Below are 26,565 nucleotides of genomic sequence, written 5' to 3'. Positions count from 1 at the left end.
AGGAAATCAATGACAGCTAGAAATAAGGCCGAACACATGGATAAAAAAAAATAATAAACAAAGTTCGTAGCTAAAATGAAATAATATAAAAAAATAACATTAAGGTATTAAAAAGTGTTTTTAAGATGGGGATAAATAATGTTTCTTACTGGAGATGGCTTAAAACGGCGAAGGATAATAGGAGATAAAAAAATCGAGCCATGTGGCTAGAAAGGCAGCTAGAATTAGGGGACAAAACACCGGTCAACCTGTCAGTGTTAAGTCAGGGAAAACTCTATAAGAAAAATGTCCGGCCAAGGGAGATAACTGTTAAAGGGACAAAACTAAGAGACATTATAATAGGGGTTCTGTTGCTGTTAGTTTCAGCCAAACCAATGACTGTCTTCAGTGTCATATCTGCTTGAGGGTGTGTAAGTTGCTGCCAGGACTGAAAAGTCATCTTTGAGCATATGGTCTTTCAGTAACTGAGGGAGTGGCACTCATCTGACAAGACGTCACAATCATCATCATCATCATCATGTATATATATATATATATATATATAGTGGAAATGGTAATTAATAAAAACTGAAGAAAGTGCTCAATACCGTTGTAGGGCAGATATGCGTTTTATTTTTTATTACCGTATCTAACTATCTATTACTGTATTTTAACTAACCCCCTCCAAACAATTAACAACAAAATAAAAACTAAAAATAAATAAACCGAATCATAGCCCCCCCCCCTCGCCTTCAAACATAAGCGAACACTCAATAGGTCAAGACATACTTACCAAGAAATCATCTCACCAAGGAGACGCATGAAAACTTTAACATTAAGACTTTTAAAGTAACCCTCTCCTCCCACCCCCACATATTCCCCTTCCCCTCCATGTATCCCTATGCCCTCAACCACACCAGAAATAAACTTCCCAGACTTCCCTACAAGTTTCCTAAACCCCCAAACTAAAACATTATCAACATACAATGCGCCGCCCCCCCCCACCTTCCCCCTTGTTCCCTTCCTCTATCTCTTCCGCCCTCCTCGCACCCCCCTGACCTCATTCACTCTTTCACTCTCTCATCCCAAAATAGCGAACATTTCTGTAAAAGTCTGAGGATGCTACAGGCGGCCAAAAAAAAAATGGCCAAGTAGCTGAAACAATAATGTAACTTAACAGAAAGATACGGTAATAAAAAAGAAAACGTATATATATATATATATATATATATATATATATATATATATATATATATATATATGCCACCTTTTTTGGCAATTTTATAAGTTCCAAATCTCAGTGACTATCAATCAGAATTTAACAAATGAAGGCTTGTTGGAAAGTTAATGGCCTGAATTGTGTAGTGGGCTATGTGACATTTGCCCTTAAGGTCGTATATTAGGGGATCATCCATTGGCACTTTTTTACAGCCATACAATGTTTCAATCATAGTCATTTGTTTGCCTAGTTTTGCATATGAATTACAAAATAACTGATATTTCCCCAAAACCTTTTGCCTTGATAGAGGGGACACTAAAACTTGGTGCTATGGTTTCAATTGACCCGAAATAACAGCAAGGGGAGACTTGATTCCAAATTTTTCTCATATGTTATATCTCCTCCTCTTTGATTTTCATACATGAAGTAAATTTCACAGTGTATAAGGATTATTTGATACGGGAGATATTCATAATCGTGGCCTATTTCCAAAAGAGGGGATATATAACGTATGAGAAGAATTCCGTTCATCTTTGTGGCATTTTTTCCAAGTATAAGACAAACTTTTATTCTATAGAGACACAACGGTCCTTATCTATGAAATTCTTTATTTGGCCAATCAACTTTGGTGTTTTAATTTCTTTATTCCTCCCGCACTTCTCATCATCCCTTCCTTGAATCTCTTATGCCACTCAAAAACTGATACTCAATTCATGCAAGATGGTCCAAAAGCAGTCTGAAGCATCCCATACGTTTCTGGGGCATTTTTCCAAATTTAAAACAGAATTTTGTTGCATATCATTCTTCTAAAGTGTCCTGATGTCCAGATTGCATTTTTTAAAAATTTACCAGCTGTGAAACTCAGGCTTTAGTAGGGTGTATTCCAATTCCTGCTGTAGCTATTCATTTGAATCTGAAATCATAAATTTTGAGTCATCTTATATTCAGTATAGCAATAACAAACTGAATTTTCTATGACCATTTTAAATTCTTGTACAAAAAAGTCCATAAATGTATTGAAGGCACACACGTATATATCACTAACCGAACAGAAATTGAACGCATTCTACTTCATAAACGCACTAGATATTTTGAATTCTAACATCTATAACAAAAAGAATGAATAAAACATTCTTTTTATACCATAGACGCACCACACATTTTTAAACATTAACTTGTATGCTTTTACTCAAATCGATATGTAATATTATACTTTTTATTCTTTTCAGATCCGCTATTGGATTGATTACATTTTGGCCCCTAAAATGAGGACGGTTCAAATACGTCTGATGGTTGTGACCATCATTTTTATTTTAATTCAAGAAATTTTTGCTCAAAATGATTTTCAACAGCGACCAGAAGGAAGGTCTGGAGAGACATGTAAGTTTTTCCAAACTTTATTTTCGTACTTCATTGACAATGTTTCTAATGGAGTTATCATTATCCTTGTTGTTATTATATTTGTGACATCGTCGTCTCATCCTTATGAATTAGTTTAGCAAACAGGAAGCATTGAAGGTTCTGCAACCTTCTGGATTTTTCTAAATCTTTCTATATTTTCTCTTTTATTTTCGTCCAGAAAAGCAATAAGCTTTCATCAATGTCGGGAAACACATTCATATCAGACAATTGCTATTCATGTGGACATTCCCCTTTTAGTGGAGGGCTGGTTTTCCCTAACATCTTGGGGAAACAAATACGCAGAAAACTTAAAGCCAAGGTTAAGTGCATGATTTCATTCCCCTATGGTGTGATGTTTGACCTTGTTAAATTTATGCACCTTAACTTTTTAATCGTTTAATTTCAACCATTCTCACTTCTCTGCCCTCTTAGCGTCGCAGCAAAATATCACGTTTTCTGTCACTCTCTTTTCTACCTTCGCCTCAAGGCTTCGGGTTCAAGCCTACTTGCCTACCAAAACAGGTTCTTTTTCTCCTTCAACTTTTTCTTTTTCTATATTCACACCTACAAACACCCGGGCAATACCAGGCACCCCCACTAGTCTATAATATAAAGGGAAAAAATCTGTTTAAATGTATGTATGTATGTTTGTATGTCTGCCTAAAACTTTTGACAGAGGCGACAAATTTTCACAAGATTTGTATCGTTTTGAAGCGCGACTCTTCGGATGACAAATATCGAAAAATTTGGCTAAAAACATTAATTCCTTCACCTTCAACTGGGCACATTTCTACGGGAAGAGGGTCGTTTTTTCGCTGATATTTTCGATAGTCATCCCCTCTTGACTAGCCTTAATTTAAACCTTCGCCACTTCTAGTTTGGTGATGGAAGCAACAGCAAAGACATCACTTTTTTTTCACATTCTTTTCCTCCTTTATGGTACGGGTTCGAGCCTGCCTGCCTACTACCATTTTTTTTTTTTTTTTTTACTCAACACACACCTCCAAACACCCGGGCAACGCCGGGCACCCAGGCTAGTCCATAATAGAACGTAAATTAACTTCTAGATCAACTACATATTTAAACTGCTCCGAGAAAGATGGGCAAAAAGCAATACTAGAATAAAGGGTGGTGTCATCAGCATAAATGTTTAATTTCTGAATAATATTCGCAGGCTTCTCATTTATATAGAGTAAAAACATTGTTGGACCTAGATTAGAGCCCTGAAGAAAACGAGCATTGATAGGAATGCAATTTTCTATTTATATAAAAGCCAAGTCCATCCAAGGATGGAGTATTGTTGCCACATCTGCGCAGGTGCTGCTAAAAGCAGCTTATCCTGCCTTGACAGAGTACAAAATAGACTTCGTAGCTTAGTGGGGGATGCCCTTTTCTCTTCCCTGCAACCTGTCTCCCACAGAAGAGACATTGCGAGCCTGTCTTTGTTTTATCATTATTTCCATGGCAAGTGCCTGTCTCAGCTCCAATCTCTGGTCTCCCCTCGCCAATCTTTCACGAGAAACACCCGTCTAGCTGAAACCACTGTCAATAATTTTCTCCGCTCTTTGACTTTGCCTAAGTCAAAACGTAGATTCCATGAACAAAGCTTCTTTCTTAGAACTGCACGCCTATGGAACTCTCTTCTGTTTGCCTGCTTCCCAGCTGACTACAACTTGGTTGTCTTCAAGTCCAACATAAACAAATTCTTGATGAACCGTCTCCTTAAGTAATCCAATCTACCAAATTTCCATTACTACGATACTATCCCATTGATTACTGTACACTCAATAACCCTCATCCTCAAGTGGCTTCCGGGCCTTGATAAATGGTGACTCCTATGTAAAAAGACAATTTCATTAAAAGTTACTCACAAACTTTTATCAGAAAGAAAAGACGTAACAATGTCAAGAACTTTACCACCAATCCAATAACCTCAAAGTTTATGTAGAAAACCAGGTTCCCACTCTCTGTCGAACGCCTTACCCTCACCTAAATTATCCATAAACCTACAGATCTGTTCAGTTAAAACAGTTAATAGATCAACTGTTGAACGAAAACCACAAAAGCCATACTGAACATCACTGAAGTGTCAGCTGGAAACCAGACTAGCGGGCAGTTCTAGGAAAGAAACTTTGTTCATGGAATTTGTGTTTTAGATTTAGGAACAGATAGAGAGTGGGGGTAATTGTTGATAGCAGTTGTAGCTAGAGGAGTGCTTTTTGTGAAAGTTTAGCAGAAGAGGACTGAGCCGTCACCTCTTTCTTATGTGTTAACAGCAGGGCCTGTAATGGTTGACTTTCTGTCTCCATGTGAGACGATTACAGGTTTTAATTTTAATACAAGCTGCTGACCCATTTGATCATCGGACTATTCCTCAGTAATTTTCCAACGACTTCCAGTACAAAAACGAGTTTTGCAATGATGTCAATGTTGGCCCTCAGTACATGTCCAAACCATCCAAGCTGTCCTTAATCTTGCCCTTAATTAGTGCAATGCCATAGCACTATCACATATCTTTGTTGTTCGACATTTCAGTCTCCTTTACAGAAGAGTACCGTGAGTTAAACTGGAAAGCAGACTAGCGGTATCATCAGAATAAATGTTAATTTTCTGAATAATATTCTTTAGAAGGTCACTTATATAGAGGAGAAACAGTGTTGGACCTTGAATGTAATCCTGAAGAACACGAGCATTGATAGGAAAAGAAAAAGAAGATACTTCATTAAGAGTTACTCACAAGCTTCGATCAGAAAGAAAAGAGCTGATAATTTCAAGAACTTTACCAACAATACCATAACCTCAAAGTTTATACATTTTTTTTTTCTTTCAGTTTACCTTGATCAGCAAAGTAGTTGCCATGGTACGAGTAGCTTTTCTGTAACTGGTACGACAACTATTATTGGTCGGAGTGGCACAACTGGAAGCAGTATCCCAAAAGAATGTACGATTACGCTGGCAAGTTTTGCACAGAAGCCAACGAAATTCCAGTTGGAGATTAAGCAGATGAGATTGAATGAAGACATGAAATTCTACATTTTCGATGGCGACAGCACGAGTGCAATATTGGTAAGTAAATCTCACGATGACATTCATTCGGTGGATTTCTATTAGTATTTTGTTTAATTTTTGAGTTTTGAGCGATTTTTTGATACTCCAAAAATGACAGCCTCATTTCCACTATCTTGTTGTCATTCTAACTTGGCAACTCGGTATTACTTGTTTGTCAAACTTAAACCTCGGGCAACACGAGATGGCAAGAGACTTTCAAATAGAGCCAAATTACAATCAACAGCAGAACAAACAATGCGTTTGTTATATTCATACCAGTCTTGGCCATGTTATCATTGAATTGACCTGTTGGGCTGAGGTGTGGTTCTGGGTAGTCCTAGGGGGTCTACTCTCCCAGGTCATTGCTACCCATCTTTTGGGTGGAGTAAGTTTATAGTTTACTGCCTGAGGCACCCCTATCAGGAAATGCTGACAAGACTGCCCAGGCAATTTTTAAAAGGCTAGGGTGCTCTTTCTTTAGGGGCACTGACTTGATTTTCCCAACTTTCCTGGCCTTGTGTCACATCTTCCTGCGATAGGAAGAAAGTAAATAATAAAGAGGAATGTGTTTGCGTTGAAAGGTAATCAACATATTTTTGAGACAGCGAAACAACAGAGAGAAGTTGGAGAGAAAACGTCCAATAATTGCGGGTTGCATTACTTTTTAGACCAGACCAAATTGTTTTACAGGGTGGAACGATAAAAGTGTCACTTTAAAGAAAACAACACTGCAGCTTTTTTTTTAAACTTTTATTGAAAAAATAAATTCAGGTAACTTGATTATGTAGTAGAACTGACATCTATTGAATGTAGCAACCTTCAGCTTCAATCACCGTCTCGATATGGGTCCAGAACTAGGAACATGCTTTTTCCACAGGCGCCAGCAGGATCTCGGCGAATACTTGGCTGATGGCAGCAATGAAGCTGCTTTTGGTGTTGTGGGAGATCATGTTTGTGATGTTTATATTGTATGTATCAGTTATGGAATGAAGTTCTCCAGAAAAAACTTTCACTTAATTTCATCAAGTAGTTTTAGTAGAACTAGGAACATGCTTTTTCCACAGGCGCCAGCAGGATCTCGGCGAATACTTGGCTGATGGCAGCAATGAAGCTGCTTTTGGTGTTGTGGGAGATCATGTTTGTGATGTTTATATTGTATGTATCAGTTATGGAATGAAGTTCTCCAGAAAAAAATTTCACTTAATTTCATCAAGTAGTTTTTTTTATAGCAAAAAAACAATTTGTTATGATACCGAGCAAAAGGTTTGATTTTGAGGAAGAAAAGCTAGTATTAAAAATGGGGAGGGAGCCTCGGCGCTTTACATGGAATTATCTCCCCATAGAGATACATACAATATAACCTTTTTTTCGATATTTTCATTTCTTAATGTCTTCATTAAACTGTACAAGTACCATTTATTTATAATAATTAATAGAAGGTTAGTAATAAATTTTATTTCATAAGACACATTTTAAATTCCTTGAAAATAGTTTTAAAAAATATATTTAAAGACACATTTTTACGTTAACAAATTTTTACTTTCATGTGTAGCGAACCGTTTTTTTTCACAAACAGATTCGCTATCTACGTTCAAAGGGAAATAACTCAATCGGAATTAGTTTAAAATTTTCAAGTTTTTAAATGGATGCTAGATCAGGGGAAACACCGATTCGCCCACGCAAACAGATGTCGGAATGTTAACTGCATGCTTCATCCAAAAATCATGTAAATTCTACAGGGACTAAATTTGTCTTCTCGCATATAGCTATAGCAAAGAGGTCAGAAGCATTGCAATTTCGATTATACGCGGGAAAAATCAAACTAATTTAGTCCTCTTAACTCCATTGCGAGATGTAAAAATTATTTACCAGGAAATACACTCCAATATGCCTGTCTTTGTTTTATCGTTATTTCCATGGCAAGTGCTCGTCTGAGCTCCAATCGCTGGTTCCCCCCTCGCCAATCTTTCACAAAAAACACCCGTCTAGCTGAAACCACTGTCAATAATTTTCCCCACTCTTTATCTGTGCCTAAATCAAAACGTAGATTCCATAAACAAAGCTTCTTTCTTAGAAGTGCACGCCTGTGGAACTCTCTACCGTTTGCCTGTTTCCCACCTGACTACAACTTGGATGTCTTCAAGTCCAACATAAACAAATTCCTGATGAACCGCCCCCTTAAGAAAGACACTTTATCAAATCTCCATTACTAACGATTACTATGATATTATCCCATACATGAAATAACCCTTATCCCCGAGCGGCTTCCGGGCCTTGATAAAATGATAAAACTATGATAGATTTTAATTCCATATTGCTGAATATCAACCTTCCTAATTTTCGTCATGGATTACCAGACAAAAGTGAGTTAATACTTCCCATTTTTTTTTTTTTACATGGGAGTCACCACTTATCAAGGCCCAGAGGCCACTCGAGGATAAGAGTTATTGCGTGTACAGTAATCAATGGGATAATATCGTAGTAATCGTTAGTAATGGAGATTTAATAAATTGGGTTACTTAATGGAGGCGTTTTATCAGGAATTTGTTTATGTTGGACTTGAAGACATCCAAGTTGTAATCAGGTGGGAAACAGGCAAACGGAACAGAGTTCCACAGGCGTGCACTTCTAAGAAAGAAGTTTTGTTCATGGAATCTACGTTTTGATTTAGGAACAGATAAAGAGTGGGGAAAGTTATTGACAGTGGTTTCAGTTAGACGGGTGTTTTTCGTGAAAAATTGGTGAGGGGGGGACCAGAGATTGGAGCTCAGACGAGCACTTGCCATGGAAATAATGATAAAACAAAGACAGGCTCGCAACGTCTCTTCTGTGGGAGAGAGGTTGCAGGGAAGAGAAAATGGCATCCTCCACTAAGCTACGAAGTCTATTTTGTACTCTGTCAAGGCAGGATAAGCTGCTTTTAGTAGCTCTTACCCAGATGTGGCAGCAGTACTCCATCCTTGGACATACTTGGCTTTTATATAGATAGAGAATTGCATCAGCAGTGAGATATCTACTGGAGTGGTAAAATCTCACCATTTTTCCAGCTACCTTGGTAACAGATTTGATGGACGTGTTGCATTTCAGATCAGGAGTATAGGTCAATCCCAGAAGTTTGTCAAAACATAGAGCCTCCCCAAGATGAGAGCCATTCATTTCAATTGATGCCAAATACGGATCAGAGCATTGATGATGTAAAGATCACTAATAAAAAAAAACTACTGTTAAATAAAACTAATTTTTAATATATATAAATACTGTGTTTGAGTTGATTACTATTTGTTGGTGGCATTCTCGAGTGTTGCTTTTTATTTTATACTAGCGGCTGTGCTGCGTCGGCACACACAGCGCGGATTCAAACACAAAATCGAGTACACTCAACATCATCTTACCATTAATGCTTACTCTGTGAATTCGGAGTATGGGAAATTCCCATATGCACAAAACAAAATCACTGCAAAAACAAAAATACCCTAATTAAGGGTAAGGATAAGAAAATTACTTGCTTAAAAGTATCCTGTAACTCTACAGAGCCACCATTCGCCCATGTATGTGGCATTGTTGTCATGTTTCTGCTACTAGTCTCTCGCTCCTACACAAGATTCAAAAGAGAGTCACCAATCTGATAAGTCCTGAACTGTCATCTAGGTCTCTGTCCCATTGACAAAATGTTGCATCCCTCTGCTTGTTCTACAAATATTTTAATGGTAGATGTTCTGACAAGCTACAAGCCCTTGTACTCCCTCGACGTAAATAGCCCCGACAAACCTATGACGAGATCCCTGGCGACACCAGATGATCTTGCTTTTCAAATAGAGGAAGAGAAGATGGGAGAGGATGAGGTATGGTCAGGGGGGCCATGCTGACACTTGGTCAAGGAAAAACAGATGTTTATGAGAAATGTCCAGAAGAAATAAAATAATTCAATGGGAAATAAATAGTTATCGCTTATCACATCAGTGCCGGGGTGGGGTTTTTAAGAGAAAGACAAACGAGAATTTGTTCCTGTTACGCATCTATAAACAACGGAAAGGTTGTTTTAAAATCTCTGTTGAGTGAGATGAAGAATAGGGGTCAAAAAGTAGAGGTCACCACCAGGCATTGTTCAACCTGGGTGACTAATCATGCCTAATTGGTAACAAGTAAAAAACCCCAGTGCAGGTCGGGGTTGAGGTCTGATAGAACCCAACAAGCAGCAAAATCCCACCCCTACACAGTAGAGATCCTTAGATGTAAGAAATCCTTCTACTCTGATAGTTTCTTCCCCAAAACTGCTAAACTTTGGAACTCCCTTCTGGGTTCCTGCTTTCCAAACGGCACTGACATGCAGAAGTTCAAGTGTAATGTGAACAGACATCTTGCTGCTCAACTCCCTACATAGTATCCTTGCAACTAATGGCCCTAACAGTAGTCCCCTGCATCAAAGTGGCACTATGCCTTGTTTTGGGTGAAAATGGAATAAAAAAATAAATAAATAAATAAAATATTTGAAATTCTATAGATTCCTAAGTTCAACCAGTGCTGGTTAGATTGACCGAAACATGGTAAAAATAAAACTCCAAGATAAGAATTGTAATCCAAGTCATCCAAATAATGACAGTGATTATTTGTCGCATATTTCTTGGGGGGGGGGGTCTTTATCCGTTGTCCATTGAAATTCTCTAAATGAATTGCAAATGTAAAAATCTCCATTTTCTTTTCTGTTTCCCAACTTTTCAGAAATCGTACGATTTCTACAAGAACAATGATGCTTTCATCCCAATTTTCACAACCGGAAGTAAAGTGACCTTCAAACTGACCCGAGATAGAATGGACGACAATTCAAATTATGACATTCGAATCATTGCTGAGACACGTGAAGGTAAGTGGATTATTCTGAAAGATTTACATTCCAAAATGTTGCATTTTTATTCAATTTTTACTTAAATTGAATATTTATTTGCTAAACTGAATACATTTTTATGAATTTGACTTTCTTGAATCTGCTGAATCGAATATTTTGATTTAATGATATACATTTTGATTAAATATAACATTTTTTGGCCCTAGTGGAATTCATTTTTGGCCAGAGTTGAATTCGTTTTTGACCAGAGTTAAATCCATTTTGGCCACGTTGAATCCATTTGGCCTATGTTGAATCCATTTTGTCCCACGTTGAATCCTTTTGGGCTTGAGTTTAATCTATTTGGGCCTAAGCTAAATCCTTTTTGGCCTGAGCTGAATCCTTTTTGGCCCAAGCTGAATCCTTTTTGGGACATTGAATGCTTTTTGGTCCAAGTTGAATGTTTTTTGTTCCGAGTTGGATCCGTTTGGGATCACGACATAATTTTCTCTGATTTTGTTATTCTGATCTCCTTTATTACTACATGGATTCGTGATGACAAAATGAACAGCAGTGATGACAGCAATCCATTATTTCTGTACTTTTTGTAAATACATAATCTTTTAACTCTACCTCCTTGTTGTCTTATTTATTTTTGTCCCTTTAAGGACATAAATATTACATATATATTTGTGTATTATATATATGTATTATATGTATATTTGTGTATTATATATATATATATATATATATATATATATATATGTGTGTGTGTGTGTATTATATATGTGTGTGTATTATATATATATATTATATATATATTTAAAAGAGTGTAGCCATCAACAATTGTGTTTTTTTTTAAAGATTTTCATCATATTTTTATTTTAAAATATTTTTATAACGCGTTTCGAGCTTCGGGTGTGCTCTCTTCAGATATTTTCGTAAAAAGTTTTTCTTTAAAATGGGAGTTTGTAGAATTACCTCCGCTGATATTAAATATGTTTTTCAGAGTGATGTTCAGACATTCTGTTGTTGTTGGTGTTCAAACATTCTGTCTCCAACTGTAAGTGTTCACAGTGTCCGGTCAAATTTATTTTCAAAGAGTGTTTTTTAGTCCATATGGTGAAGGTTTTTATGGTTTTTTTAGGGTTCTTTTTAAAGACTTTCTTTCCCCATGTATAGCATACACTCACACACAATCACACACACATACATATACATTCATGTACATGTACACATGCACACGCACACGTACGCAGGCACACACATATACACACACGTACATACATAGAAATATATGTAGGAGCATACATATATACATATATACATACCCACCTACACACTTACACACGTACTCGCATACATCCACCGCTAACAATTATTTTTATTTTTTTATTTTATATATATATATATATATATATATATATATATATACTTTTTTTTTTTTTTTTCCTAACCAAAACACGCATGTATACATGCGCTTAATCATTCAGACATACGTACACGCACCCACACACACACAAGTAAGATGGAGAATAGGTAGAAGATATATATACACACACATACACGCACATACACACATATATGTACACACATATATGTATGTGCACATACACTTACAAACATCCACATACTATGTGGGCACATACACATACACACACACATGCACACACACAGACATATGCAGGGGCTCACACATACGCGTATATCCATATCCACACGAACACATTTACCCACTCATACATGTGCATACATATGTATATATATACATATACACACACATACATACGGATGTGTATACACTCATTCACCCATATATATATATGGGCACATGCACTCACAATCACACACACACATACATATTCATACATCCCACCTTATGTATATATTGGTTGAAGTTTCCTTTCCAATCCAAGCACATATGAATACATGGATTCGGTCACCCAAACATAAGTGCACGTATACATACAAACAAGATGTAGCATAGATAACAGATGATATATACATATACACACACGCATACACAATCATATGTGCACACCCACGCACACACACATATACACACGCACACACGCGCGCACATACCCATACATACGTTTAATTTCTAGTTGTTTGTTTAGTTAAGAGAAATGGCACTGTACTGGGTATGGGCGCGCGCACCCGCGAAAGTGTGCGTGTGCCTTATTGTGCTTTTTTTGTTGTTTCGTGTGTGAGGGTGCACACCTACCCAAGCATGCATGCGTGTAAGTGTATTTTGTGTTTTGCCTATTTATGTGTATAATTATGGAGAGATGTTTAAGGCGGGGTTAAACTTTGCTATGAAATTTTTTTCTTGTGTTAGCAAGTAGAAGTAGTTGTCAGTTTGGAAGATGGGCATTATCTCGAATCTGCCTCCACTGCATGTGTGTATATGTTGTGATACATGTAGGTGTCTATTTTCCGCGATTTTGATGTTGGATCGGTGTAGGGCTACTCTATTACTAAGGTTTTTTGTAGCGCCTATGTAGGATTTATCGCATGCTGGACATTTTATTACATAGATCACGTTTTTTGAGGTGCAATCTAGGTTTTTTTTAATTTTGAATGTTTGTATGGGGTTCGTAAATGTGTATGTGTTTCCCTCTAATATTATGTTGCAGACTCCACATCGTTGTTTGTTGCATTTTGTGACTCCTTTTGTTGCGTCTTGATTGAGTTTGGATGAGGTAAGAATGCGTTTTAGGTTTTTGGGTTAGCGTTTGCTTTTTATTATTTTTGTTGTTTTAAGGAAGTTGTTTAGTTTGCTGTTTTGGTTAAGTAGGACGAGGTTTTTCGTTATCTCTGTGAAAAGTTCTGGGTTGTTTGTGTTGTGTGTGGAGACGTATGTTAGGATTTGTTCTTTGTTTCGTTCTTTAGGGGTTCTCAAATCTTCTACTGGTATATTTGTCGCAAGTTGGATCCCTTTGTCTATAAGTTGTGATGGGTATTTTCTTTTTCTTAAATTTATTCGTAGTTCCTTGAGTCGGATTTTTCGAAGGTTATTGTCCGTGATTATGGTGCAGATTCTACGTGCTAGGGTGTAGGGAATTGATTTTATGCAGCTTTTAGAGTGGTGACTTTTAAAGTGTAGGTATTGTTGGGTGTCTGTAGGTTTGCGGTAAATGTCTGTGATAATGTTATTGTCTTTAATCTTTATCAGTATGTCTAGGAAAGGTAATTCTGTAGAGCTTTGTTCTATGGTGAATTTAATTTTTGGGTGTAGGTTCTGGAGTATGGTGTGTAAGTCTGTGATGTCCCCCCATGTGGGTTTCCATAGGATGAAGCAGTCATCTAAGTACCTTTTCCATAATTCTACAAACAGTATTTTGGTGCTGTGGCCAAATTTTTGTTCTATTTTTTTATATAAGGTTTCTTCTAGGTAGGCTAATGTAAGGGTTGCGTAAGTCGGTGCCATTTTCGTTCCCATTGCTGTACCTAGTGTTTGGATGTAGTTGGTATTGTTGAATTCGAAGGAATTATTATTTAGAATTATGTCTATACTATCGATAATGAATTGCTTTGTGAATCTGGGATGTAGTGTTTGTGCGTGTCTGTTGATCCAAAATAGTATTGCTTCTTTTCCTAATTCATGGGGTATATTACTATATAAACTGCTAACGTCAAATGTAACTAATAGTGCCCCGTTTTCTACTGTATGTGGTAAGGTAGTAAGAAAATGGATGTCGTCCCTTATGTAGCTCTTAACTTGATCTGTGAAAGGTTGTAATAAGATGTCTATTAAGTTGCTAAGTCTGCTTGTCGGACAGGCTGGTCCTGCTACAATGGGTCTAAATGTAAGGTCACTAGGGTTTGGAGCGCTAATATATTCTGAGTTTTGTGTATCGATGGCAAGTTTTATTGTGCCAGATTTGTGTATTTTAGGCAGTCCGTAGAAGTTGTTGGTCTTTGTAATGAAATTTGTGAGGAAGTCCTTTTCTTTCTTTTTTAATATTTTGTTGTGTGTTGTACAAAGTTTTGTGATTTTTGAGATGGTGGTGTTATCTATGTTGGTACTAATGGGTTTATAGTAGTGTTTGTCATCCAGTAATTCTGTAATTTTTGTTTCATAATACGTTTTGTCCATGATTACTACGGCACTGCCTTTGTCTGCTTCTTTTATTATTATGTCATTATTATTACGGATCTTTTCGAGTGCTTGTTTTTGTTTATGTGTGCGGTTGCTTGTGGTTTTGTGTTTTTTTTGGAGGTTAAGGTTCCAGAGATTTTCGAAGTAGCTGTTTAGTTCTTTTGTGTTGTTCTGTATATATATATATATATATATATATATATATATATGTGCGTGTATTATATATGTGTGTGGATTATATATAGATATATATATGTATGTATTATATATGTGTGTATTATATATACATATATATTATATATATTTGTGTGCATTATATATATGTGTGTGTATATTATATATGTATTATGTATATATTTGTGTATTATGTATGTGTGTGTGTGCGTTATATATATATATGTATTATATATATTTGTGTGCATTATATATGTGTGTATATTATATATGTATTATGTATATATTTGTGTATTATGTGTGTGTGTGTGTGTGTGTGTGTGTGTGTTATATATATATATATATATTATATATATTTGTGTATCATTGTTAAGTATAGGTAACACCTATACTTACCACAGAAAAATGAGCTGAACTCTATTCCCTTAACCCAAACTGAGTAAAGGAATTTTCCTTTTTAGATGGTCTGCAACAAAAAAACAAAAACAAAAAAAAAACGGTATTCATCAAACGGAAATGGAATCATGTCGTCTTTTCTATGATGACAATTTTATCCTTCCACCTTGTATTATCCCATCCAGTACATTTAAACGAGCATTAAAAAAAGCTAACAGGTTCAACACTGAAGAGAAAAACATTTAAACTTTTCTGGTGGTTTACAGAATAATGTTAAATCAGAATATAAAAAGACATTTATCTCCTGCCGAGATCATGTATGAAACGAAAATATGTTTAATATTCGACAAGTTGTTGCCAAATAAAAACATTCTTTCATGCCAAACTTTCACGAAAAACACTCGTCTAGCCAAAACCACTATCAATAATTTCCCACACTCTTTATCTGTGCCTAAACCTAAATGTAGATTCCATGAACAAAGCTTCTTTCTTAGAACTGCACACCTATGGAACTTTCTTCCGTTTGCCTGCTTTCAGCAGGAAAATGGAACAGTTCCACTGGCATGCAGTTCTAAGAAAGAAGCTTTGTGCATGGAATCTACATTTAGGTTTAGGCACAGATAAAGAGTGGGGGAAATTATTGATAGTGGTTTCAGCTAGATGAGTGTTTTTCGTGAAAGTCAGGCCAGAGGAGATCATAGATTGAAGCTCAGATGAGCACTTGGCATGAAAATAATGATAAAGCAGAGACAGGCTTGCAACGTCTCTTCTGTGAGAAAGAGGTTGCAGGGAAGGGAAAAGGGTGTCCCCCACTAGGTTACGAATTCTATTTTGAACTCTGTCAAGGCAACATAAGCTGCTTCTAGCAGCTCCTATCCAGATGTGGCAACAGTACTCTATCCTTGGACGCACTTGGCTCTTACCCGATACATAGACACCGTCCAAAATGGTGAAAGTATTGTATGATTTCTTTCAAATACAACCACCCATGAATGTGAGAATGCCAACAGATGAAACAAAATCTGATTCTTCTGCATGAAGGAAGAAAAGGAAAATGACAACACCTACGTCTTAATCCTAAAAGAAAGAAATATTGAAAGCAAAATTCTAGAAATAATTTAGCTTGAGAGAAGGTGATATAGTTGAAGATCCTGACACCCCCTGAGAATGGATTAAAAGATGCTAGCAAGCGATAACCAATGGCAGAGAGTGAGCTAATCTTGATGCTCCAGCATTCAATATACATTTGAGTGTCAATCTCTTACAGTAGAATCCCAGGATATGGTGGCCCCAGGATACAGTTTTTTCAGGTTACGATGTGGAATACAATATTTTTCTGGTAACCTGGCATATACCTGGTTACGGTATTTACCCCGTCTTATGGTGTTATTTATGTTATTTGATTATATACATGTGTATTTATATATATATATATACAGTGATGATCATATTTATTGGCACGGTAAAATAAAAGTTAAATTTTGTCTAATAAATTCTAAAAAATGGATTAAATTAAAGAAAATAACAAAGTATATTATGTATTTTTAACTGGCCTTTCCGATGCAGCAATCGGATTTTAGAAAAAATAAATAACAAAGGAACAACAAACATAATTGCAAAAAACCCTTGTTCAAAATTATTGGCACGGCTTTGTTTTTCTTTTAGTATCAGTATAATATCAATCAATTTCCGGTTTACGTGCTTTCTGAACTTTTTTATAGCCATATTATGCTTGTTTAACGCTAATTCAGTGAATAATTTTTTTCAGATAATTTTTAGATAGCGATTTATTTAAACTATTATAAGTGACTAAATTATAATTTTCAATCGCCATGGTTAAAACTAAGGAACACAGCGAAGACGTCAGGAAGCTTGTTGTAGCATGCCATACCAATGGGGAGGGCTATGATAAGATTTCAAAAAAGCTAAACCTTCCCAAATCCACTGTTAGAGCCATAATAAACAAGTTCAAATCGCAAGGCCACGTTATGAGTTTAGAGGGTAGAGGGAGAAAAAGGATTCTTTCCCCAAGAGATGAACGGAAAATTGTTCGACAAGTAAAACAAAACCCAAGGATCTCTGTTGTGGACATTGTTGATGAACAGAGCACCTCTGGAGTGAATGTATCTCGACATACAGTTGGTAGAGTTTTGAAGAGAGCTGGTTTAAAAGCATGTCGTCCGAGAAAGACTCCCTTATTGAAGCCTATGCACCTGAAAGCAAGGCTAGCCTTTGCAAAACGTCATATTGATAAAGATGTTGCATTCTGGAAACGTGTTCTATGGACTGACGAAACGAAAATAGAGTTATTTGGCCATAATAAAGTGTCTTATATTTACAGAAAATCTGGTGAAGCTTTCCTGCCTAAGAACACCATACCCACAGTGAAGCACGGTGGAGGCAGTTTGATGTTTTGGGGATCCTTTGCTGCCTCTGGACCAGGGCGACTTGTTAAGGTCACAGGTAGCATAAAAAAGGAAGATTATGTTAAAATATTGGATGAAAACCTGAAAGACTCTGCTAAAGAGCTCTCACTTGGTCGTCGTTGGTGGTTCATGCAAGATAATGACCCAAAGCATTCGGCTAAACTGACTAAGAAATGGCTTGAGGACAATCATATTAATGTTTTGGAGTGGCCATCACAAAGCCCAGACCTTAATCCAATTGAAAATTTATGGAGAACATTAAAATTGAGGGTAATGCAAAGGAAGCCTAAGAATCTTATTCAATTGGAGGATTATTGTCAGGAAGAATGGGCTAAAATTACTACTGAAGAGTGCAACAACTTGGTTGTAAACTATGAAAAGCGACTGAGGAAGGTAATCAAGGCCAAAGGCTATACAATTTATTATTAAATAAATCGTGCCAATAATTTTGAACAAGGGTTTTTTGCAATTATGTTTGTTGTTCCTTTGTTATTTATTTTTTCTAAAATCCGATTGCTGCATCGGAAAGGCCAGTTAAAAATACATAATATACTTTGTTATTTTCTTTAATTTAATCCCTTTTTTAGAATTTATTAGACAAAATTTAACTTTTATTTTACCGTGCCAATAAATATGATCATCACTGTATATATATATATATATATATATATATATATATATATATATATATATATATATATAATTTAAAGGAGATTAGAACAATAGTCTAAAGAGCTAGGTGTATTTTAATGTAACAGTGAAATTACTAGTTTAATTAAAATACAGGAAATAGAAAGTGCTCGTTGTAATTTAGATATATAATAAGCTCGATAGTTAAATGTCCTAGAGCTAATTCAATATTAAGTAATGTGATTTATAATTTAAAATTTAAAAATCAAATTTTAATTAAATTAAAAATCCGTTTCATAAGAAGGAACAACAACAAAATCAATTATCTGTACGATCGTTTCGGAAAACAATGCTTTTTATTGTGGTATACATCAAGTTATGTACAATAATTATATATAGTTTTTTGATAAGCAAGGTCTCCTCATCAGCAAATTTTGGAGGGTTTATATTGAATTTAAAAGACACCATAAATAAACCTAGCATTAAAAGTAAGGCAGATGAATCTTTTAATTTTTCTTTTTTTGAAATTAGGAACTGTGGTTAAAGTAGTCATTTAGATGTTTGCTATAGCTTTTTATCTTATCAACTCAAATATATATATATACTGTACTGTGTTTTGTTACTAATTTTTAATATATATTGTATAAAATTTTGCTTAGGCCCCGCCATACAACAATTTCACCTCACAATCCCAACCCCAGAACGGATTAATGCCGTATACCGGAGTTCTAAGGATTTATTACATTGTACAATAAACTTGTTATAACTTGCTCTGTATGTATGTTGAGTCTCATTTTATTTAATTTATACTGATTAAATTCCTCCAGGGATATATATATTTTTTTTTATTTTACTTTTATTAGTTTAAAGAGATCAGGGGGCTCCTTCTCGGGGCTAACACTTGATTCTATTATAGTTTAAATTTATATCCGAGAGCTCTTTTAAGAATAGACACTGTTCCCTTTATGGCTGCTATCTGTATTTCCTTACAGCTTGGTTTTCCAGGGATTGCTTCTTAGTATTTTTGAAGGTTCTTTTTTATTAGGCCAGTTGCTCCTATCACAACTGTCAGTATGTGAGAGCCTATATCCTGATAAAAATAAAACATTACAAAACAAAAACCTACAAAGTTTGTACATTCTTGATCTACGTTAGCCCAAATAAATAATATCTAAAATTTAGAAAAAATTATTCATTTTTTAGCGGTCAACTGGGTTAGGTTTTGACAGGGTGAGGTAGCCATTTTATGTGCGGATTTGAAATGAAAATGCTGGCTCATTCTTTGAGTCTCTATTTTTATTTAATAGGCACCTTTTCCATGTGTGTTTGTGTGAGTTTGTTTTCTACAGACTCTGAAACAGCTGGACTGATTTTTTTTTTAATTTCACACAAATGACTGTTCTTAAATAGGTTTTGTATCGGAATGCCTCTGATAAGTATCAAAAATCGATAATCAAAAAATCCGATTAAAGAAGAAACAGAGGCTGATTTTTACCAAATTTAACACCCTTAGACAGCCTAACAATGCATTTAAGAAGTTTTATCACTGCACACGCAGTAAGATCCAGTCTGTAAAATCAACAGTAAGCTTATATTCCCCCAGGGATATATCAACAAATGAACCTGCTACTTCAAGGGTGTGAGTTCCATATAAAAACGTTGATTTAATTTGAATAAAATAAAATATGCATCAAGTTCGCTTGAAAGCCAAATCACAACGTGATATTAGGAAAATAAACAAATATTTTACTTGCTTGAAATTGATAACATAAATATATTTCGGAGCTATACTCCATCCTCAGTATGTTGTTTCTTTTTTTTTGTTTTTTTTCTTGCCATGTTGTAAAGTTAGAGAAAGAAAAGTAAAGAGCCGTGCGTTGTATCCCGGCGGTTGTATTTTGAAATATTGGAGCAGTTCGTAGGCAACGCGAGAATAACGTCAAAGGTGTGAGTTCCATATAGAAACGTTGATTTAATTTGAATAAAATGAAATACGCATCAAGTGCGCTTGAAAGCCAAATCACAACGTAATATTAGGAAAATAAACAAATATTTTACTCATAAAATAAATATGTATTAGATACATTTGAAGCTAAAACAACACATTATTAGAAAATAAACAGGTATTTATTTTATTTGAAATTTATATTGAAACTAGTGAGGGGTACCCGGCATTTCCCGGGTGTTTTGAGGTTTGTGTGGTTTTGGGTAAATCAGAATTCCGGGGGGTGGGGGTTAAAATAAAAAAAATGTTTTGGTAGGTAAGTATGAGGATCGAACCGGAACCCTTGAGGCAAAATTATAAATTAAAGTGGGAAAAAGAAAACAGTGCAACGTTAACCATTGAGGCAAAATTGTAAATTAAAGTGTGGAAAAAAAAAGTGCGACGTTAACCATTGCACCACCGCGACATACCAACGGAAACAGGTTTGAATTTATTTAATTACTTAGATTTGGCCGGTGCACGTTTTAATGACTTAATGAGGTCAACTGTTGACTACGGAGTAGCATTTCATTTACTGCGGAACGCGGGGGTAGGGGGAAACCGGAAAAATGCCGCCAGAATTAATTATAGGAAAAGGCTTAATCCACATGCGGCGAGCGAAAACTGTTGAATATTTATCTTCCCGAAGTCAAGCAAATTAAATAGACAGGCGAGCTCCGTTGACAACTCTGAGATATTACGATTTACATGTGATATAAAAAGTTTTAAAAAGTTGTTAGGCGAGCGTCCGCTTCTCTGAAAAAAGCCTTTTGTAGACATACAGAAAAAGCGAACACACATACATACATACATTTTCGCTTTTATATTTATCGATTTATAAATATATTTCATCATCAGTGTGTCTTTCTTTCTATTTTTTTTTTTTTTTGGCCATGTTGTTGTTGGAGCATAGAATCAGTAAAGGTCCGTTTGTTGTTTTTATGGTAGTCTTTTTAAATGTCGGAACGGTGCGTTGGTCACGCGGAATTCATGTTAGGGTTTGTGTTCTTTGATAGAAGCACTGGTTGAGTTGGATTAAAATAAGTACATTATTACAAAATAAACAGATATTTATCTTGTTTGAAATTTATATTGAAATTTATAAATATATTTTGAAGATACACTTCATCATCAGTATGTCTTTTTTTTTTTTTTTGAAAAGATTACCGTAAAAACAACAAATGGACTTCTACTGATTCACAATAACATAACAACAAAAAAAAGTAAGAAAGACATACTGATGAAGTGTATCTTCGAAATATATTTATACTAGCGGGGGGGGGTACCCAGCGATGCCCGGGTGTCTTGAGGTAAATCAAAACTCGGGGGGGGGTTAAATAATAATAATAAAAAAATGTATCAGAATCGAATCCGTACCCTTGAGTTGGAAATCATTGTGTGAAAACAAAAAGTGCGATGTTACCATTGGGCCACAGCGACATACAGCGTAGACGTGTTTGAATTTATTTTATTTATCAACTATGACTATAAAAACAGGCGTGCGTAATAAAATTTAACTTTGCTGCTTCCATTTGACCTAATTAAGAAGGTCAAGTAGAAGTCACGCAGCGTAAGCGTCTGTTCCCGGCGCATTGCCGCGAACACGTCCGTTTGAGTTTAGTTTCATTTTATTTATACTAAAAAGCCCAATCAACACACGAGAAGCGAAAATAACAATAATTTTGTAAAAATCGACGTAAATAAATCTATACGCTACGCGCTTTCCTAATTCCTAGATATTATGATATAGGACCTATATACACAGTTTTAAGCAATAGTAACGACCCCGGGAGCGCGTGCGAAAGAAGCCTTTTGAAGACATACATGAAATGGTCACACACATTTTGCCTTTTATATATATAGATAAATCTATAAAGGCAAAATGTGTGTGATCATTTCGTGTATGTCTTCAAAAGGCTTCTTTCGCACGTGTTCCTGGGGTTGTTACTATCGCTTAAAACTGTGTATATGGGTCCTATATTATAATATCTAGGAATTAGAAAAGCGCATAGCGTATAGATTTATTTACGTCGATTTTTATGAGATTCGCGCTATTTCGCTTTGTGCCCGGTTCGTCCTGCATTATAGTATAAATACAGTGAAAAACGTTGGCTTCTCGGCTTTTGCTCTGCTTTCCCCCCTTCCCACCATCATCTGGGGTGAAGTGAAAACTAAAAATAACGATCGTGCGATGACCTCATTCAGTGTCGTCCTGTCAATCAAACCTCTTTTAGCTTTATAAGCTTTAACTTAACACGCTAATCAATTACTCTCACTCGTGGTCGAGGCCGTTAAGTACTTGGCATTGGTTTCCGCGTCAATGCTTCCGGGTTCAATCCCTCCTCCCGACCAAACGTTTTTTTTTTTTATTACTTCGCTTATTATTTAGTTTACCCCCCCCCTACACAGGTTTATTTATGCCATTTTTTTTCCGTTTTGGTTTTGGATTTTTTTTTTTACATCGTCTTTTTTATAATATTTAAGCAGGATTATTAATTACCATACACACACCTAGAAACACCCGGGCAACGCTGGGTACCCCCCCCCGCTAGTTTCAATATAAATTTCAAACAAAATAAATATATGTTTATTTTGTAATAATGCGTTGTTTTGGCTTAAAACGTGTCTGATACATATTTATCTTATTTAAACTCAACCAGCGCTTCTATCAAGAAACACAAACCCTAACGTAAATATTTTACTCGTTTGAAATTTATAACATAAATATATTTCAGAGCTAAACTCCATCCTCAGTATTTTGTTTCTTTCTTTTTTATTTTTTTTCTTTCTTACTGTTTCACAGTTAAGTACAAAGTCCTCATCACGTGGCATCTCTTGAAGGCAACATCTTTCTGGAGAAATTCGAACTCTTCAAGTATTGATTAACATTCCCTAGCATCTTCTGAATTTCTTGTATTTCATTTAATGTTCCCGTTGACACAAACGAATGCAGAAATAAAAGATCTTATTTGTTCTACTTTTGTTTTTAGATTACATTAAAGGTGGAGACGGCTGGAATCCTCGTTTAGACCGCGACACCCAGACAGTCCGGAAGTTTGACACTGACATCATCATTATCTTGATGTCGTGTGCGTTCCTGTTTGCATTCCTCATTTACGCTATCGTCTTGCTTGTCTGCTGGAGACGAAGAAGTAAAGGTGGTGAAAAGTGGACTGAGAGACCGATGGGTTATGATAACCCGAGTCTGGCAAAAACTAATTCGACCCTGGCCTACGTGGAGCAGGTGAAGTCACACCCACCAGATGATCCAAGGGTACAATCACCTGCTAATTTCAACAAAATGAATGGCAGACGACAACCTCATGGTTATCAGACAAGGATGGCCCAATCAAGTGTGGATGCTGAGAGTGTTTTTGAAGGTTTGTCCTTTTTTTTTTTTTTTTTAAAAAACGTCCAACTAACTTTAATATTTAATAGTTCTATGATATTTTTTAGGATCTATCTAATGAAGTGTGTGTGTGTGTGTGTGTGTGTGTGTGTGTGTGTGTGTGTGTGTGTGTGTGTGTGTGTGTGTGTGTGTAGGTTAAGTGGTACGCCAATTTCTTGGAGCTATTTCCTTTTAAGAGGGTTAATTATTAATTTGGTGACCCCATGAACTGGAAATTTGTTTTTTGACAGCGTTCATTCCTTGCAAAAATTTTCGAAAGAGTTCACATGAATTTTCTAAACTGTTTCTGAAAGGAGAATGTTGTATTATTTTATTTGCGGACGATCATCCTCATCTTTTAGTTGTTGTTTCATGACGTTTCGGCCAACTATTTCTCTGGCCTTCGTCAGGTGGTAACCGAGATGGGATAGGAACTCCGAATCTTCTGACTGCATTCTCAGCAATTACTGCCTCCCATAGTTGTTGTTGTCTCACCACGTTTTTGGCCAAATAATCCTCTGGCCAGCTTTGGGTAGGACTGAAACCGCTATCTTCAGACAAAGCTCACCTGGAGCTGTAGAAATTCAACGTCTCTATCCACTGCGGTTTCAATCCTACCCAAAGCCGGTCAAAGGCTTATTTGTCCAAAACGTGGTGAGACGACAACAACTGTGGATGGCAGTAATTACAGTTAGGAGATTCGGAGTTCCTATCCCGTCGCGGTTTCCACCTGGTGAAGGCCAGAGAAATAGTTGGTCGAAACGTCGCGAAACAAAAATAACTAGAAAGATGAGTCCACAATAAAACAAATTAATGAATGAAAATACTTTTTAAAATCATTAAATCGAACTATTTGCATAGCTTCTATAATCCTTTCTGATAATTACTAAAAGTTAGTGGAAACTTGAAGAAACCCAGAACACACACACACACGCACACACACACTATATATATATATATATATATAACTGTAATTACTGCCTTCCATAGTTGTTGTTGTCTCACCACGTTTTTGGCCAAGTAAGCCTCTGGCTGGCTGTGGGTTGGATTGAAACCACTATCTTCAGACAATTCTCATCTGAAACCGTAGCAATTCAGTGTCTCTATCCACTGCGCCACTTTCTTTCATTCATTAGTTCCAGATGAGCATTGTCTGAAGATAGCGGTTTCAATCCTACCCAAAGCCGGCCAGAGGCTTAGTTGGCCAAAAACGTGGTGAGACAACAACAACTATGGAAGGCCATAGTAAATTTCATTACTATATTATTTTTAATTCATTTTTATAACCAGTAAATTAAAATAAAATTTAAATCTTCAACCAAAAATAATATTTTTTACAGGTTAAGTTTAAATTAAATTTAAATTTGCATAAGAGTTGGTTTTAAACCGATATTTTATTTTTGCTTGTATCCAAAACTGCTTCCAGTTTATCTACATGGCAACCTCTGCCGCTTACATCCACGCATATTTTGAGATATGTTTGTGTTTTTCTTTTCTCTTTTATTAATTTAAATTTAAAGGTTTTTATCAGGGTAATATAATATCAGGGTCTTATAGTTTTGTGATTTTAAATATTTTGCTACCTTGAGTATTATTTTTATTTCATTTTATTATCAATGATTTTATTATATTATATAATGTATATTTTCATTAATGATATTATTATTATTATTATTATTATTATTTTTATTATTATTATTATTTTTATTATTATTATTATTATTATTATTGTTATTATTATTATTTGTACTCTTTTTCCTTTTTCTTTTTTCTCCTCTTTTCCTTACTTTCTTTTTCTCTCTATTTCTTCTGTCTATTATGACATACACTTTTTACTCTCCTCTTTTTTTTCTTCTTTCTTTTTCACATATATTAAATGACATTATCTCCTGATAAATTTTCTGTTTGTAAACTTCTCGAAAATTTTCATTACTGAACTTTTGTGTATCGCCTGAAGAGTTGTTTGTAAGTGGCTGATCGAAACATGCTCATCAAAGTGTAGTGACATATTAATGCTTATGTAAAGCAAATAAAAAGTGTATATATATATATATATATATATATATATATATATATATATGTGTGTGTGTGTGTGTGTTTATTAGTGTTGGGACGATTAATCAGAATCGGGAATCAGAAAAATTGGAATATTTGAAGGTATCAGAATCGGTATCGGAATCGGAAAAAATTGTACTAATTTTCCGATGCCAAAACGCTTCTTTTAAGTGTCTTCTTTATTTGATTTTGCTTAAAGCTAAATCTTCCAGTTCTTGTAATAATGAGAAAATAATTGTATTGATTTTAAACCACCAGTAAAGCTAAAATCGATAGATCATCCCCATAAGTATACTTTTACATTTACGAAAATATTTGCACATTTAGCATGTGTACTTTTATGGTAATCAGAGAAAGAATGCAACTATATAGTTAAATATTTAGATATTTATAAAGAATCGGAATCGGGAATTTAGCACGGAATCGGGAAAAATATTGGAGTCGTCCTATCACTAATATATATATACTGTATTAACAAAACCAAGATTTCAAAGAAAGAATTGATAGCAACCAAAAGTGTATTTCATTGTTAGTTACAATTGTTTCAAGACTAATTGGACAAATTCAAACATTATTGCGTTTGAAAATTTTCACAAGAACAGCCTCTCTTCAGACTTATTGAATAAAAAACACTTTAACAATAGAACAATATGTAAAGACATTTCCCTGGTTATGTGAAAATTTTCAAACGCAAAAATGTTTGAATTTGTCCAATTAGTCTTGAAACAATTGTAACTAGCAATGAAATACACTTTTGGTTGCTATCGATTCTTTCTTTGAAGTTTTGGTTTTGTTAAAACAGTATATGAATTCTCAATTATGAAATATGATAATTTTGTAGCTTACAATTTAAGTCATCTCTTTTTGGCTTAAAATTTATTGGTATATGAAGATTTACTGAATTATACAAACCCAGTAAAATTCGGTATATTACAAAC

The 26,565-nt window shown here is 35.4% G+C and overlaps 1 protein-coding gene across 1 annotated transcript in view; it reads left to right on the top strand.

The window, feature by feature from the left end:
• Positions 1-26,565, top strand: part of LOC145265378 (uncharacterized) — a 51,121-nt gene that overhangs the window by 14,130 nt on the left and 10,426 nt on the right. Inside the window, exons 2-5 of the mRNA XM_080121170.1 lie at positions 2,428-2,578; positions 5,430-5,665; positions 10,367-10,508; positions 23,175-23,564. Of these exons, the coding sequence (XP_079977296.1) occupies positions 2,464-2,578; positions 5,430-5,665; positions 10,367-10,508; positions 23,175-23,564 (883 nt within the window). The 5' untranslated portion in view covers positions 2,428-2,463. The remainder of the gene's footprint in view (positions 1-2,427; positions 2,579-5,429; positions 5,666-10,366; positions 10,509-23,174; positions 23,565-26,565) is intronic.

This window comes from Euprymna scolopes, chromosome 40 (assembly GCF_053919585.1).
Source record: "Euprymna scolopes isolate OS-2025 chromosome 40, ASM5391958v1, whole genome shotgun sequence".
Lineage (NCBI taxonomy): Eukaryota > Metazoa > Mollusca > Cephalopoda > Sepiida > Sepiolidae > Euprymna > Euprymna scolopes.
Note: the sequence above shows the minus strand (reverse complement) of the source record. Positions and strands in the feature narration are given on the sequence as shown.